Source organism: Ambystoma mexicanum, chromosome 2q, assembly GCF_040938575.1.
Source record: "Ambystoma mexicanum isolate Mex_15411 chromosome 2q, UKY_AmexF1_1, whole genome shotgun sequence".
Classification (NCBI taxonomy): domain Eukaryota; kingdom Metazoa; phylum Chordata; class Amphibia; order Caudata; family Ambystomatidae; genus Ambystoma; species Ambystoma mexicanum.
In genome coordinates, this window is record NC_090924.1 from 653409871 (window position 1) to 653428104 (window position 18234).

The 18234-nt window shown below is 54.0% G+C and overlaps 1 protein-coding gene across 2 annotated transcripts in view; it reads left to right on the plus strand.

Annotated features, from left to right (window-relative positions):
* Positions 1-18234, plus strand: part of TEKT5 (tektin 5) — a 1542713-nt gene that overhangs the window by 1400797 nt on the left and 123682 nt on the right. For both annotated transcript variants that reach the window (XM_069647836.1, XM_069647837.1), the window contains one exon: positions 4914-5068. In XM_069647836.1, the coding sequence (XP_069503937.1) occupies positions 4914-5068 (155 nt within the window). The remainder of the gene's footprint in view (positions 1-4913; positions 5069-18234) is intronic.

Genomic DNA, 18234 nt, shown 5'->3' on the forward strand with positions numbered 1-18234 from the left:
CTTCACAGTCATGTCATTACACTGGATGAGAACTGGTAATTGGGGAAGCATCTGCACAGGCCCTCCAGCTAACTTGGTGAGGCATTTGGGTGCCTTAGCAACATCCTCAGCCTGAAAAAACGATTTTTCCACCACAGTTATGCTGGCCCCAGTGTCCCTAATGGCAGGAGTCTCCTGACCATTCACCTGGACACTGTCCTTATAATACTCTTTAGTCTTATCTGGGATAGAATTATAGACATCTAAATTCTGTTGTTCCAACAAACCCAGAGACACTAAAGAAACACTGGCTGAGACTCCAATGGGTTCATCAGCCAGTAATAGAAAGTTTCCACTTGCCATTTGTACTTCCTCCTCTGGAGCGAAGGCTAAGGAGACAAGCTGGACCCCTGAAGGTTTACCCTTAAATCTGGGATCTCCTTTCACATGGTCAGTAGAGCCACAAACAAAGCATTTACCAAATGCTTTTTGGAATGGTGGCTTGTTCTGACCTCCTTCTGGTTTGGCACCAGAAGGTACACTAGCCTGATTCGGTTTCCCTTCTGGCTTACCCTTATGGTTCTGTTTGGAGCCCTATTTGGAATTGGAATTATTAGAATTCTCTTTTGAGTCCTTTTTAGGCTGTTTTCCCTCATCCTTTTTCTGAGTAGCCCAGAATCCTTGTGAGTAGCCCTGTTGGCAACCCATAAATCAGCAGCCTTAGCTAATTTCCTGGAATCTAATTCCTTTGAATCAGCCAAGTGCTGTCTGAGCTCAGGAGAGCAGGCATCATAAATTGACTCCAACATTACAAGATTCTTCATTCCCTCATAAGTGTTAACCCTGTAACCCTTAATCCATCCCTCTAAGTTTTTCAAACTTTCACTCACCCAGGTAGCTCAAGGTTTACCATCATGCTTTTTGAGGGTCCTAAACCTCTTAAGGTACTGGGAAGGGGTCTTCCCAAATCTAGCTATTAAAGCTAACTTCACACATTCATAATCCTTCTTATCCACCTCCCCCAACTCCATTACCACATCAGTTGCAACCGGGGGAAGCCTAGAGAACAACCAAGGGAGTAGCTCATTCCCTGTGATGTCGTGGAGCCCATGATTATATTCAAACATTTTCAACCAATCCAACACATCCAACTTAGGTTCATACATACCCACTAATTCCTTAGGCATCCGGGGTCTTTTGGGACTGGAACTCCTAGAGGAACCAGAAGAGAGAGAAGCATTTTCCAAGGACAACTTTTTCATTTCTAGTTCATGATTAAGCTCTATTTCTCTGAGCTTCAACTCAGCTTGCTTCTGCTCAGCTTGGGCATTCATTCTTCTGAACTCTAACTCTTGATTTCGTTCAGATTGAGCAATAAAACGTTTGTATTCTAATTCAAGCTTCATTTTTTCAAGTTCAAAATATTCAGGATTACATGTGGGACCTGGTATAGGTCCAGTAGGTACAGTTGGTAAGGCAGACAGAGGTTCAGGGTGGCTAACTGCATTAGGCCCACTTTCCCCTTCTGACTCATTATCAAGATTATCAATACTTTGATTCAGATCAATACCATCACGGTTATCTACATTTGCTGGGGGGGTAGATTCCTCTGTACCACCCAGACTTTGATTTTCTAACAATCTTTCTATAAGTTCCATTTTCTTGCCCTTCCCAGAGAGATTCTTATGTCTACACAATACTTTTAAGCAATCAGCAGTGTTGTCAGACAATGATTCTAGGGTATAACTTTCCATAGCAGACAGGTTTAGAAAATCAGCTTTTTAGTCCTAAGCTTTGTGGTTAGTTGTCCTAAAGTATCTAACAGCACACTAAAGTGTATACTCAATACAAATCCCACCGCTGTACACCAGTGTTAGGCAGAAACCTGTGCAGTTCCCTTAGGGACCACTGCAAAAAGTTTAGTACTACAGGAGTTAGCACTAAACCCAATTGGTAGCAGTCCGCACCACCCAGATTTACCTGGTAGCTGTGGCTGAGCAGTCAGACTTCTCTCAAGAAGAGTTAGGCAGTATACAGAGCATACACAATAGGGCAGGTAAACACAGTCGAACAAGCAAACACTGACCACAGCTTTGGTGTAGAAGATATATAATTATTTATTTAAAAACACATCTAAGAAAACACACTGGCACTAATCTCAAGCACATTAAAAAACACAGTCACTAAAGTATATACACTCCCTTACAAGAATATTTAGACAAGTCTTAAGTAAAGCCCCACTTATTTTCAGACAGCGGTGAGCGCTTAACGAAGATGGCACTCTAATAATTCGGTTTCAAAGGGAGAGAAAGGCAGAGCATAAATTGAAACAGATCCCAACACTTTCAAAAGAACACAGCAAGAGAGGAAGGCAGAATCAAACCGTGAAGTTAGAGTTCAGAAAGCCGGATCCACTTTAAGAGGATCAGAACGAAATGTGTCCAAGGTCACACGGTTGAAAAGTGCACAAAAGTCTCGAAAAGGTTCAGAAAGAAGTTGGACCAAAAGAAAGGGACCAGTTAGATGGTCAAGAGGCCAGCCCAGTCTAGAAGTTTAAGGATTTACTGTCACATTGTAACAATCTATAGAAAGGGAGGCCAGGCGGACACAGTACCTTGAAATGGTGAGAACACTCCAGCGGGGGCAGTTGTTCCTGGCAGCGGTTGCGAGTCGGTGCTTCGTCCGGCAGAAGAGAAGATCTCGGCGGGGAGGAAAGCAGGAGGTCGTTGTGCTGCCAGGGAAGAAACCAGCTGTGGAGTTTCTCGATTAAAAGGAGTGGTCCTTTCTTTCGCGGTTCAGTGGTAAGTGGCTATCCGGTTGCCGGGGTGCTTGGCACGGGCAATTCGATCACTAGACGTCCTGGTAGGCGAAAAAGGAAAGCGAACTGGTTGTCCCCACCAGCTCAAGGGGAAGAGACTCTCCGGCAAGAAGATCTCCTCTGTTGTCGGGAAGTGGTGAGATGGTTCAGCAGGGCTCCACCGGTGGTGTCGTTGTTGCAGGTCGGCTCAGCTTCTCCCTGTTCGGATTCTCAGGTCCTGTGGCGACTTCTGAAGTTCCAGTCCCAAAAGCCCTGCTTTTATGCAAGAAACCCCCATTCATTCAGCCTAGCTGTCAATCAAACATGCTAAGTGGTGAGCCGGCCGGCTCACCACTTGGGCCAATCACACAAGAGTGCGACTTGAGTTGCCAAGGCAACTCAGTCCAGGGTGCCTAAACCCCCTCCCGCACCCCCTGTGGTACCCAGACAGAGTGGCAACACTTTTGGAGGCTTCTGTGGAGAAGCCCGCCAAAAAGTGGAACAAAGGGCTCCACTTGGGTTGGAGTCACAGAAGAGAACACAAACGCCATTTTTGAATCGAGTTCTGGCAAAAAATACCAACCGGTGAATTAATATTAAATAAATAACCCGGCGGTATGTTGGAGGCTATTGGAATTAAATAATTAAAGTTGGTAGCCTCGAACAATGGGAAAATCCCATAGAGATATATTTGCAGTCGAATATAAAAAGTAGTATCCACAGCCACCAGCCAAAACTCGATCAGGGGGGACGGAGACGTGCCCCGTCGAATAACAGACCCCGGGGCAATCGAATTGCCCCGACCAGTAAGTCCACAATATGATGGTTTGTACTGGTTTCTGTTCATAATTTGGGACTAGTAAAGCCAATGGTGACTTAACATGCCCTGGGAGACAGTAGTCAGCCCCCGGGTATGGAGTCTATGGTGGGGTGTCACTGTGACACCCCTGTGTCACTGCACTGAGGGTGCTGTGTAACACACATAGTAAAAACACATGAGACCCTATGGAGTAAAACACCCCATAGCCCATAAAACACATTAACAGTCAAAGGAACCCCTCAAATCATGTCCAAGAGTGTGAGGAAAAGAGACTCACTCTTGGCAGGAGAAAAACAACAAACTCCAGAAATCCAGCAAAGCTGCTGGGGACTCACTAGGTTAGGAAATTCAGCCTAAACAGAGAATTCTCCCTAACAAATGGTTGTTATATAACGCTCCCACACAGTGTTGGCTGCTTGAAAATAATAACATTAACAACAGATTTTTCTCAATACAGTCCAGAATAATGTGGTTTTGCTGGTTTTGCTGTGCCACTAACAGTTGTCACTTTTACCAAAATGTTAGATACACAGTTTATCAACCCTAATAGGATAAAAGTCTGCCCAAACAGGATTCGAATGTTTGACATGCATGCCACACAGGGATGTCATCAGTGAGCCCTTGACTCACTGGACAGTCTGACCGGCTTTAGAGAGCTTCATACAGTGGGGCGGAGCAGGACTGCGTATTTTCTAGGAGAGTGCAGTCTGAAAAAAGAACTGTCAGGAATAGTTTATGAAAAACACAGACGTTTTTTAATAGACTGGGCCTCATTACGAGGTTGGCGGTAAGGGGTTAACGGCAACGGTAAGGGTGCCGTTGCCGTTAACCCCTTACCGCTGCATTACGAGGTCCCTTAGCGGGTCCCGCTACCTTAGCGGGAGCCGCTAAGGGACCAAGGAGCTAATAACGGGCCCGCTTTTAGCGTGCCAGTTATTAGCTCCTTCCCCATTCCCATTGAGCCCTATGGGGGCTTGAATGGGAATGGGGAATGGTTCTCAGAATGGGGACTTACCGGGTCCTCCAAGGTCGGAATGACCCGGTAAGTACCCATTCCGAGAACCCGTACCCGGTATGCAGTAAGGGGGTAGCCATGGTGCTAATAGCACCATGGCTACCTCCTGCCTTGTGATGAGGCCCACTGTCTGTCTGACCATCAGCCAGGGAAGTGATATGAGTGAGAATGATGTGCCCAGGACAAATCGGGGTGCATCGTTGTTTCTTCGCAAAGTATAAGCAAAGTATATACAGAAATAGGTCTTGTTTTAATGTTGTTTAAAATGTGGTGGTACATTTAATCTTGTGTTGATCTTTCAGACACTTCAAGAAACATGTGAGACCGAAAATGCAGTTCTGATGTTGAAGCAGGCAATAAAAGAGAAGGAACTCCCAAAAAAAGTGGCTCAGACCTGTCTTGAGCAAAGAACGAAGCGGCCAAATGTAGAGCTCTGCCGGGATGTCCCCCAACTCAAGTAAGTGAGGATGAGCTACAGAATGAGCAAAGAGCAGGATAGTAAGGAACAGCCCAGAACAGTATCATAACAGCTACAGTGTCAGGTTAATTCATATGAGATGTATGTGTGTATGGGATTTATAAAACACAAACCTAGCTGGCAAGCAATGGAGTGCTAAAATTAGGAGTCACGGGTTACAGGTAGGGTGTGGTGGGGGGAACATAGATAGCTGGACTGTATACAGACACACAAGATCATCATTTTAGAATCAGCAAATGTGGGAATATTGAGCTGATATGTTCCTGTTCTTGCCCAAAATCCACATTGTTAAAGGTCTCAGAGTATAGAACACACTAAAACACTATGGACTTCAAAGCATTTCCATTTAACAACATCTGAGAAAGGTACATACTCTTTAGAAGACGTTTTTGTGGGAAATAAATATGAAATAGGATCTCCTTAATAATCTGAACCTTGCCAGAACACATATTAAACAGCAACTAGATGCCCAGAAAAGCATGATAATTGAATGTTAAGCATTCAAATGCATATGAGGTAGCTATTTATACTTTAGAGGAATATTTTGCCATGAAAGGTGAGAGCTGGGAGAGGTGCTGTTTACAATGCATTCCTATCGAATCCGCCTGGTCTTCGGCAGGTCATGCAGGCGTACAACGGAGTGCACCGATGAGACGGAGGAATGCACACCAGAGATCTTATTCGTGCCACTTCTCTGTCTCATCTGTGCTGGAAATGAGGCATGTTAAATGCGGCTTTAAAGCCGAACGCCTCACTTTAACACGACCACTTAATACCCTGCCTCATTTACAATGAGACGTGCGAGGTTAAGGAGCTCTCTTCCTTGCAAAAAGGTAGTTTATATTGTGGACAGATGATGGCAAAGTTAGGAGAAATGTGAGGAGAGCACATGGGAGCTAAGAACAGAATCAGAGAATGCCCCAGGACAGCAGGGAGTCAGTCCTCTCAGATGTGGTCCCTTCGGAGAGGTAAGGGACCCAGAACAATTATATGGTCCAAAGCACTGACATTTGTCCGTTGGCATCACCCCGGCTAGTCAAAGCACTACCCTTAAATGGGCTCCCTCTCCCCGGCTCTAGGAATAGAGCTATGATTTTGTGACAAGGAAGCTATCAGCCACTGAAAAATAACCCAGACGTCTCCCCTCGTCTTTGTTTAGTGCGGACATTATGCTCTTGCTACAATGTTTTAATATTAGAGTATATGGGTCTCAAAGTGTATGCCCCTTTCCCAACTCACTTGTCACAGCTCTGTCAACGTACAACCCACAAACCTGTTGACTTACTCATGAGGTCTGCAACACCTCCACGACAGTTCCTGCCGCTCCTAATGCCCATAGATAGGGATGGAAAGTGAACAAAACAGAAAGCCTTCAGAGATAGAGGCACACTGCATCACATAACACAGTGTTATTGATTAGCATTTCACTGTACCAACGTATCTCAGAGTCAGTAATGACCAACGTTGTAACAAATGTATATTTATTTGCATATGATCAGTGGCGTCGCCAGGAATCAAATTTAGGAGTGGCACAGAGGGGGCCAAAGACAAAAGTATGGGGGCACAGACACAAGTAGGGGGCTGCCTATGAAAGGTAATATGTGACGTCACAAGCACTCCTGCAGATAGGCGTTTGTGCACAGGGCTGTCACAAGGTTTGGTGAGGCCCCGGGCAAAGATTTGGTGAGGCTCCCTTACCATTTTTTGCACTGGGCCAGCGGCGACACTGCCACAAAGAGGAGACACAAGAAAACTCCCCTTGAGTTTGTGTGGACAAACTCAAATATGGTTTATTATTACAACTACAACTGCAAATCAACTACAGCCAAGTTAGATTTCTCTACTGAAGAAAGGTTTATGCCAGAATAACTTTTGTATCATGTGCATAAAGATATATAGGATGTCATGACAGCGTGTGGTGCGTGACACCAGCATTAAGGAGCACCCCTCTCCTGTGTGCGCATTAAAATACACATCATGCACAGTGACAGATAGATGATGTAAAATGGAAGCTGGTGAATTTCTGAACTGAAGAGGCTTAAATGTCTGTGCCAATTATGCGGGATCGACAGAGCACAGTGAGGGAGCCCAAACCAAGCAAGAGGTGCTTGAGGGGGTTTCTCACTCCCAAGAACATTTTTGAAACATTGGGTTAAAATTATGCATTTTATGGCACTTTCTTTACAAATTTGGGTAGAAATCAATACAGTTTGCAATTAGTTTTATATGGAAGCACATGGAAAAACCCAATAGTTGCATGCCACCAACTGTGCACAGGAACATTTTCCAATACATTTCATGCCGCCTTTGCCCACAACATATGCTAATATAAAAACATATTCATGCTGGTTGTTCCCATGTACGTCCATGCATTACCATATAAGGACTCCCAGCCAGTGAACATGCCATGCCACAGAAAGTATGTCCAGGCTGACTGTGCACAATACATGTTATTACTGACTAGACTGGCCTATATTCAATGTGGTTCAGTTAAGCCAAGTAATATATTTGCTTTACCCTTGATGCATGGTCCTGTGCATCAAGGGCAAAGTAAAACAAATTGGCAATGCTAACAGTTTGCGCTTTCATGTAGGCATGGGAAAGGCACTGCTGTATTGGTATTAACTGGCCATTGATGTTAGCATGTGCAAAATGGTGCGAGTACCTGAACTTCTACTTATGCATAAGCCAAAACCTTTGGCTTTGACCAATGCTGGTTTTTAACAGGACTTCTGTGAAAGACATGTGGTGCTTTTAAATCAAGTGGCTGAAAACAGACCTGGTCAATAAATGTGTATTGCATCAGTAGCGTGTTTACTACAGCAATTAACAGGGTAATTCATAGAATTTCGCAGAAAAGTGTCGCAAGCGGCTGGCGCAGAGTGTCCGCGTGCGATTGTCTGCGCCAGGCACGTGCGCTAAAACCGATTTCCGCGCACAGCGTATTCATGGATTTTAGGCTCCCAAACCAGCCGTGGCGCAGAGTATCGCAGCGACCCTGCAGCAGCGCCAGTAACGCCCCCAAGAACGCCCTCGCGCAAGGAAAAGCCATCAAAATCGCTAAATCATCGCAAAGGGCTGCGCTAACCCTGGACCAGTTTACAGGGCTGCCAAACAAGGAACGCAAAGCGGGTAACGTGCATATCAGGGGTAAGCGTGAAGTTATACACGCGATTAGCCAGGCTGCCAGGGTACGTGTATTTCAGGGGTGCGCGGAAAGTTCAACACGCGATAGTCCAGGGAACGTGTATTACAGGGGTACGCGGGAAGTTCAACACGCGATAGTCCAGGGAACGTGTATTACAGGGGTACGCGGGAAGTTCAACACAAATTGTCCAGGGAACGTGTATTACAGGGGTACACGGTAAGTTCAACACGCGATTGTCCAGGGAACGTGTATTACAGGGGTACGCGGGAAGTCTTACATGCGATTAGCCAGGGCACGTGTAATACAGGGGTACGCGTGAAGTTATACACGCGATTAGCCAGGGTACAAGTATTACAGGGGTACGTGGGAATTATCACACGCGATTTGGCTGGGTACGTGTATTACCGGGGTACACGGGAAGTTCTACACGCAAATCGGCTGGGTACGTGTATTACAGGGGTGCGCGGGAATGATCACACGCGATTTGGCTTGGTACGTGTATTACAGGGGTGCGTGGTAATGATCAGACGCGATTTGGCTTGGTACGTGTATTACAGGGGTACATGGGAAGTTCTACACGCGATTCGGCTGGGTACGTGTATTACAGGGGTGCGCGGGAATTCTCACATGCGATTTGGCCAGGTACGTGTATTACAGGGGTGTGCGGGAATTATCACACGCAATTAGGCTGGGTGGGTCCTCACAGGTGTTCCCTGTACACCCTCCACGGCCCCAGCAGGCAGCCCACAAAACAGGGGACTACCCTGCACACCTGCTCATGTCCCCCTGCACCCCCAGCCCCCAGCAGTGCAGGGTCACCCTCCACCAGGCCCCCACTCATGTCTCCCACCACCCCCACCCCCCAGCAGTGCAGGGTCACCCTCCACCAGGCCCCCACTCATGTCTCCCACCACCCCCACCCCCCTGCCACCATGGGCAGCCCCCACCAGGCCCCCACTCATGTCTCCCACCACCCCCACCCCCCAGCAGTGCAGGGTCACCCTCCACCAGGCCCCCACTCATGTCTCCCACCAACCCCACCCCCCAGCAGTGCAGGGTCACCCTCCACCAGGCCCCCACTCATGTCTCCCACCACCCCCACCCCCCTGCCACCATGGGCAGCCCCCACCAGGCCCCCACTCATGTCTCCCACCACCCCCACCCCCCAGCAGTGCAGGGTCACCCTCCACCAGGCCCCCACTCATGTCTCCCACCACCCCCACCCCCCAGCAGTGCAGGGGCACCCTCCACCAGGCCCCCACTCATGTCTCCCACCACCCCCACCCCCCAGCAGTGCAGGGTCACCCTCCACCAGGCCCCCACTCATGTCTCCCACCACCCCCACCCCCCTGCCACCATGGGCAGCCCCCACCAGGCCCCCACTCATGTCTCCCACCACCCCCACCCCCCAGCAGTGCAGGGTCACCCTCCACCAGGCCCCCACTCATGTCTCCCACCACCCCCACCCCCCAGCAGTGCAGGGTCACCCTCCACCAGGCCCCCACTCATGTCTCCCACCACCCCCACCCCCCAGCAGTGCAGGGTCACCCTCCACCAGGCCCCCACTCGTCTCCCACCACCCCCACCCCCCAGCAGTGCAGGGTCACCCTCCACCAGGCCCCCACTCATGTCCCCCTGCACCCCCACCCCCCAGCAGTGCAGGGGCACCCTCCACCAGGCCCCCACTCATGTCTCCCACCACCCCCACCCCCCAGCAGTGCAGGGTCACCCTCCACCAGGCCCCCACTCATGTCTCCCACCACCCCCACCCCCCAGCAGTGCAGGGTCACCCTCCACCAGGCCCCCACTCATGTCTCCCACCACCCCCACCCCCCAGCAGTGCAGGGTCACCCTCCACCAGGCCCCCACTCGTCTCCCACCACCCCACCCCCCAGCAGTGCAGGGTCACCCTCCACCAGGCCCCCACTCATGTCCCCCTGCACCCCCACCCCCCAGCAGTGCAGGGTCACCCTCCACCAGGCCCCCACTCATGTCTCCCACCACCCCCACCCCCCAGCAGTGCAGGGTCACCCCCCACCAGGCCCCCACTCATGTCTCCCACCACCCCCACCCCCCTGCCACCATGGGCAGCCCCCACCAGGCCCCCACTCATGTCTCCCACCACCCCCACCCCCCAGCAGTGCAGGGTCACCCTCCACCAGGCCCCCACTCATGTCTCCCACCACCCCCACCCCCCTGCCACCATGGGCAGCCCCCACCAGGCCCCCACTCATGTCTCCCACCACCCCCACCCCCCAGCAGTGCAGGGTCACCCTCCACCAGGCCCCCACTCATGTCTCCCACCACCCCCACCCCCCAGCAGTGCAGGGTCACCCTCCACCAGGCCCCCACTCATGTCTCCCACCACCCCCACCCCCCTGCCACCATGGGCAGCCCCCACCAGGCCCCCACTCATGTCTCCCACCACCCCCACCCCCCAGCAGTGCAGGGTCACCCTCCACCAGGCCCCCACTCATGTCTCCCACCACCCCCACCCCCCAGCAGTGCAGGGGCACCCTCCACCAGGCCCCCACTCATGTCTCCCACCACCCCCACCCCCCAGCAGTGCAGGGTCACCCTCCACCAGGCCCCCACTCATGTCTCCCACCACCCCCACCCCCCTGCCACCATGGGCAGCCCCCACCAGGCCCCCACTCATGTCTCCCACCACCCCCACCCCCCAGCAGTGCAGGGTCACCCTCCACCAGGCCCCCACTCATGTCTCCCACCACCCCCACCACCCAGCAGTGCAGGGTTACCCTCCACCAGGCCCCCACTCATGTCTCCCACCACCCCCACCCCCTGCCACCATGGGCAGCCCCCACCAGGCCCCCACTCATGTCTCCCACCACCCCACCCCCCAGCAGTGCAGGGTCACCCTCCACCAGGCCCCCACTCATGTCTCCCACCACCCCCACCCCCCAGCAGTGCAGGGTGACCCTCCACCAGGCCCCCACTCATGTCTCCCACCACCCCCACCCCCCTGCCACCATGGGCAGCCCCCACCAGGCCCCCACTCATGTCTCCCACCACCCCCACCCCCCAGCAGTGCAGGGTCACCCTCCACCAGGCCCCCACTCATGTCTCCCACCACCCCCACCCCCCAGCAATGCAGGGTCACCCTCCACCAGGCCCCCACTCGTCTCCCACCACCCCCACCCCCCAGCAGTGCAGGGTCACCCTCCACCAGGCCCCCACTCATGTCCCCCTGCACCCTCACCCCTCAGCAGTGCAGGGTCACCCTCCACCAGGCCCCCACTCATGTCCCCCTGCACCCTCACCCCTCAGCAGTGCAGGGTCACCCTCCACCAGGCCCCCACTCATGTCTCCCACCACCCCCACCCCCCAGCAGTGCAGGGTCACCCTCCACCAGGCCCCCACTCATGTCTCCCACCACCCCCACCCCCCAGCAGTGCAGGGTCACCCTCCACCAGGCCCCCACTCGTCTCCCACCACCCCCACCCCCCAGCAGTGCAGGGTCACCCTCCACCAGGCCCCCACTCATGTCCCCCTGCACCCCCACCCCCCAGCAGTGCAGGGTCACCCTCCACCAGGCCCCCACTCATGTCTCCCACCACCCCCACCCCCCAGCAGTGCAGGGTCACCCTCCACCAGGCCCCCACTCATGTCTCCCACCACCCCCACCCCCCAGCAGTGCAGGGGCACCCTCCACCAGGCCCCCACTCATGTCTCCCACCACCCCCACCCCCCTGCCACCATGGGCAGCCCCCACCAGGCCCCCACTCATGTCTCCCACCACCCCCACCCCCCAGCAGTGCAGGGTCACCCTCCACCAGGCCCCCACTCATGTCTCCCACCACCCCCACCCCCCCAGCAGTGCAGGGTCACCCTCCACCAGGCCCCCACTCGTCTCCCACCACCCCCACCCCCCAGCAGTGCAGGGTCACCCTCCACCAGGCCCCCACTCATGTCTCCCACCACCCCCACCCCCCAGCAGTGCAGGGTCACCCTCCACCAGGCCCCCACTCATGTCTCCCACCACCCCCACCCCCCAGCAGTGCAGGGTCACCCCCCACCAGGCCCCCACTCATGTCTCCCACCACCCCCACCCCCCTGCCACCATGGGCAGCCCCCACCAGGCCCCCACTCATGTCTCCCACCACCCCCACCCCCCAGCAGTGCAGGGTCACCCTCCACCAGGCCCCCACTCATGTCTCCCACCACCCCCACCCCCCAGCAGTGCAGGGGCACCCTCCACCAGGCCCCCACTCATGTCTCCCACCATCCCCACCCCCCTGCCACCATGGGCAGCCCCCACCAGGCCCCCACTCATGTCTCCCACCACCCCCACCCCCCAGCAGTGCAGGGTCACCCTCCACCAGGCCCCCACTCATGTCTCCCCCCACCCCCCAGCAGTGCAGGGTCACCCTCCACCAGGCCCCCACTCATGTCTCCCACCACCCCCACCCCCCTGCCACCATGTGCAGCCCCCACCAGGTCCTCACAATCCCCAATCATGTGCGTAATGGTCAGCCTCCACAGCCAAAAAGCCCTACCAAGTAACCCATTCACCCACATGGAAATGAAAACACATGTTACACCCCCAATGTTCATGAAGCAAATGAACCCATGTCCGTCACACACAGATTTTCAAATTGAATGGGAAAACACACAACATGACATGCATGAAACCAATGAGATGAAACCACACAGTGAACAATGGAAAATAAAATGTATTGGACAAAAATACGAATGGTAAAGAAAGAAAAATAACTACAATGTAAATGTGAAAAAATAAGCTGCATGTCCGCATAAAAACACAAAAGTAGAAAATCAAATCCATAAAATTTTGTCCAAAGTGAAATGTAAAAACTCTCCATGCAACAAAGAACTATGTACAAAAATAACAAGGGTCCATCATCACAACTGAACTAAGGAAACCTCCTAAAAAACCTACCTAAATATCAACTATATACAAAAAGTGGAGCAGTGTCTGTCGACTCCAAATCATAAGAAAAAACAAAGGAAACCTAAAACTAAAGAACTATATACAAAGGCGGCGGGCAAGTCCAGCGGCTCACTCCGTGGTGTTCCGGGCCAGGGCATCATCGAACTCCTGTTCGATGTCCCGGAGGCGGTCCAGTTCCATGGCCCCGAGAGTCCGCAGGGACGACGCCGTGTCCTGCTCCAACCCCCTGCGGATTGCCTCGAGGCACTCGGCCCGCCTCAGGGCCCTCCGCATGGAGTTCTCCGCCCTGACCATTGTGAGCCGCGCCTCTTCCGCCCGCCGCCGCTCCGCACCTATGGCGTGGCCCAACCGCTGCCACACGGAAGACACTCTCTGTCCTGGGTCCTCCTGCCCTCCGGCCGATGCCTGCCCCTCCGATGTCGAAGGCCCCGAGCCTTCATGGCTCCCACCATGTTGCTGCTGCTGCTCTGCCTCTGCCCGTGCACTGCCTCCTGCTGCCTGCACATCCTCCACCGGCTGGGGTGCAGTTGTTGATGTGGCCACCCCTGCTGGACGTCCGACTCCCGACTGTGGCAGGGATGCCTCCTCCACCAGCCTGACCGCACTGTCAGAGGCAGCTCCACAGGGCACCCAGGTGACTGATGGGTGGGAAGATGGCACAGAGGACGACTGGCGCGTAGGGGGTCCAGTTGAGGAGGGGGTCGGAACAAGCCCCATCAGACGGAGGAATCCGGTCTGGGTGACCTGTCCCAGCAGGCTGACGTGGTCAACGAGCCATTCGAGATGACGTGCAGTCTCTCCATGAAAAGACTGCAGGTCACCTCGCATGGCCCGTTGACGCAACGCCACACCAGCCAGGACAGGCTCAACCCGGACCTGGATAGCCACGTCCGCAGGCAGAGGAAGGCCAGTTGACGTCAGCTCATCCCCTTCCTGGAAACGGGTCTGGACGTAGGCATCCCTGCTGGTGCAAGATGATGCAGGGACAGGATCGGGGACAGGATTGCACACAGGCACCTCCGCGGCGGCCTGTGCTGCCTCCTGTCCCTGGTCCTGGACTGCACCACTAGCACCAGTGGGATCCCCACCTCCAGACCCCGTCTCTGGTGCTTGCACGGCCTCCTCCTCCACCAGACCCCCCACCAACCTGGATGACTCCGTGCCATCTTCCCCTGTTGGGCCCTGTGGGGTCCCAGCTGCCCCTTCTGCTGCCGAGGAGTCCCAACTCCAACCTCCGCCTCTTGGACCTCCCCCCGGCAGCTGCGGCCTGGGACGCGGCACCGGACTCCTCACTCCCCGACGAGATGACAACACGGAGGGGAGCCGGGCCTTGCGTCTCCGGCTGGCGGTCGGATCCCCGCCGCTGTGCTCCACAGCACCTTCTCCGCCCTCTTCATCAGTTGACGCTGCAGACAGGGAGAAACAAAACACAGGCATCAGGGCACTGTACAATGGACACATACACACATGACAGTTGCACATGAGTGGCATTGGCAAACCTCAGACATGTCATCACAATCCCCAACACACATGTCATTGCAACTCGCACACATGAGCCATACCACAGCCATATCGCAACTGCCACCACCATCCATACACATACAACAGCATGAGCAGCCAAAGGTGACCCAGACATCACATGCAACACAGGAAGTGCACCACACATGTACACACACCACCACACTTGCATGCATGTGTACACCTCTGCCAAGTGTCGCACTGTTCAGATGGGCATCCATGTCACATCTGCCAATCAGGCTTACACATACCGCAGTCACATGCATCCATGTTGCATCACTGTTGCACCCTTGTCAAATACACACACATGCACATGTACACAGTGCTCATACATGCAGCCCAATACAACATACATGCGTGACATCACGGACATGTCTACTTACATACACATACATACAAACATGTGTGCACGCACAACTGCATTTGCCATGCAAGCCTACACACACAAGCACCATCCATGTCTCACACATTACAGCCCTCGCATGTGTCAGCCCCACGGCCATGTACACCCCCACCCATACTCGACCCCATACAAACAGATGTGCAACCTGCACAATACCGAATAATCACCACACGCACTGCTCACAATCAGGATGCATGTACACTCACCGCTCGACTCCAGACGGGTCTGTTTCTCCAGGACCTGGACGTGGAGCGCTGGGGATATGCGTTCCAGGACCCCCATCTGTTCTTCCGACAAGTGGCCCCGGCGCCCCTTGGCATCCGCTGCCTTCAAGAGGCGCCGGGCCTTGTTCAGGGTCCTGGACCTGAAGTCCTCCCAGCGCTTCCTGACATGTTGTAAGTCCCGGACTGCCACCCCCTCCGCGTTGATGGCAGTCACGATGTCAGTCCAGATCCGAGTCCGTCCTTCCTTGTCAGCGCGGGAACTTCCGAAGAGGGCATCATACTGCCCCAGGACTTGCTCCACCAGGACACCAACTTCGGTGGCACTGAAGCTGGTGCCCCTCTGCCTCTCTGGCCGAGGGTTGTCAGTGGTCACAGATGGTGTTTGCCCCGACATGACAACCCCAGAGGCAGGAGTGGGTGGGCAACTGGGTCCTGGGGCTGGGCTGTGGAGCGATGGAATTCCAGTCGGGAGTCTTCGGTACCAGCAGGGGTGGTCACAGCAACATCACCCCTGGCTGATGTGCAGGCAGCAAATGGCAGTGCACGTGGGCAGCAGGCAGTCAGGCAGCAGCAGATGGCAGGTGGGAGCGTGCTCGGGGCTCTGGGGGGCAGTAGTTCGGCCTTCTGGGCAGGAGCGTGGTCTTCCGTGTGCTTACGCGTGGCCAGCTTGGTACGGAGCGATTTGGCACGTGAAAATCCTGCACGTCAGCGTGAAAATCGAGGAAAGGCCCTTAGCGCGTAAGCGCGTCAGCACGCATACGCGATTCTATTGGACCAAAGGCCCTCAGCGCGTAAGCGCGTCTGTGACGTGACCCGCACGGGTGTTTCCCACACAGCACGTGATGACAGAGCACACGTGGAAAGACTGCATGTCAGAGTCTCATCGCGTGTGATTGGTGGAAATGGCCCTACACGCAGCAGTGACAAAGCGTGTAATTGGTGGAAATGGCCCCACACGCAGAAGTGACAAAGCGTGTAATTGGAGGAAATGTCCCTACACGCAGAAGTGACAAAGCGTGTAATTGGTGGAAATGGCCCTAGCGCGTACACGCCGCGTAAGTGACGCTGGACGTGTGGGCCTGTATAAAAGGTACGCCTAGAACACCACTTCCTTGTACGTGCTTTTCGTGGAGAGCGAGTGGGTGAATTCTGTACTTCTTGTCGTTTCACACGCGATTTACTTCACGGCGTTTCAAGTTCGTATTCCCTGTTACCTCTGACAGCTTTTTCTCTTCTTTCGCTTTTACTGGTTTACCTGGGCCTGTTCCCTCAAACAGTGTTCCCTTCTACTGTTGTCCTGTCTCCTCAGACAGCGTACAAATCTTCTTTTGGCGGGGGTGTTGCCAACCAAACGTGCTCCTTTTACACGCTCGTTTACCAGGCAGACGGTGAGTCACGCACGTATCTAACATCTGTGCTTGCCCCGTGTGTAGCCTACCCCTTCAGAGGTCATTCTAGGCTGCGTGTGACACGCATACGTTCATTCTTGTGTTTCTGGGTGCCACAGCGTAGTGCAGGTTTTTCTTTCTGCACACGTGGTCTAGGAGGGGTTGCGTGCACGTCATCTCCCTTTTTTGGGCCTCCAGTGCGTTGCGTGACCCGTCATCTTTCCCCAGGGGTTACATTCAGCCTTGCTAGAGCACTAGGGTACAATTACCATCTGGTACCCAACCCCTTTGACCCCCAATTGCCCAAGACAATAGTCTACATCCACTCCCATACGCACATTAACATCAGTGCCATGGCTGGGAGGCGAGGATTCCGTAAGGGTTACAAAGGTGGAAGAGCCACAAGTGGTGGCCGTGGTGGATCCGGTAGGGGACGTGGTCGTAACTTGCAGGGTGAGCCTGTCCCCCCATGTGTGGAGGACCAGTCACGGGCACCCATAATCCGCCCCTCCCCCCCTCCCATTGAGGCTGATGTGGCTGACACCATCCATGCTCAGCCCTTGTTGGACCAGCCCATTGTGGCACCAGACCTGGCTGACTCCATGGCTGACTTCCAGGTCAGCAGGGCTACGACACGTGCGCTGGTGCACGTTGATGCCATCATGCCACGTGGATCTGGGGCAGCAAGGTCATCTGCTGCACCAAGGAGGCAGGGCGGAGAGGCTGCAGGGGCAGCTGCGGCTCCATCCACCCCAGCCCTCACACACCCAGCCAGGACAGTGTCGGTCCTAGTCCATGCTGCTGACATTCCCCCTGACACCATCACACTAGAGCCAATGCCTGCACCAACTCCCATGCTGAGTGTGCAATCCCACACTCCTGATACAGAGTCCACCAGGGCTCCTGCCCCTAGTGTCCAGAGCGGCGCAGGACACTCAGGATCACCACCACCTTCCAAGCGGAAGAGGAAGAGTGCTCGTCCGGCACAGGCTGATGCCCCAGACACGGCTACACAGTCCGGCCCGTCCAGGAAGCCCAGCTTCACGGATGACGAACTGAATGCACTTGTCGAGTATGTGTCCGGACATGACAACGAGATGGTCATTGTTGCAGGATCCAAGACCACACCTGCACAACGCCAGGCACACTGGCAGACCGTTGCGGACATCGTAAGTGCCCTTTGTAACGCTCACCTGATTCTCGCAGAGGCGCCGGTCTTGACTGGGCGACTACCGTATCTTCAAAGGTGATGTGTAGCACCCGGTTGGCTCTTTGGGCTGGACCTCTGTGCACTGTGTGCCTGACGTGTAGAGTAAGATGTCTTAGGTAAGTGAATGCCGAGCTCTCCATCTGCCTCGGGGCAGGGTGCTGTAACCAGTTTCTTCACTGGATAGGTAGCGCAGGCCTCTTGACTTCAGAGGACTGCTGTCCGTCGTTTACTGCACGAACGGTAAGTTTCGAGTCATTCAAATGTCTTTAAAGTCTTTAGTAATGATGTCTCTTGTTTTGCAGGGTTCCGGCGATGGCGGATGAC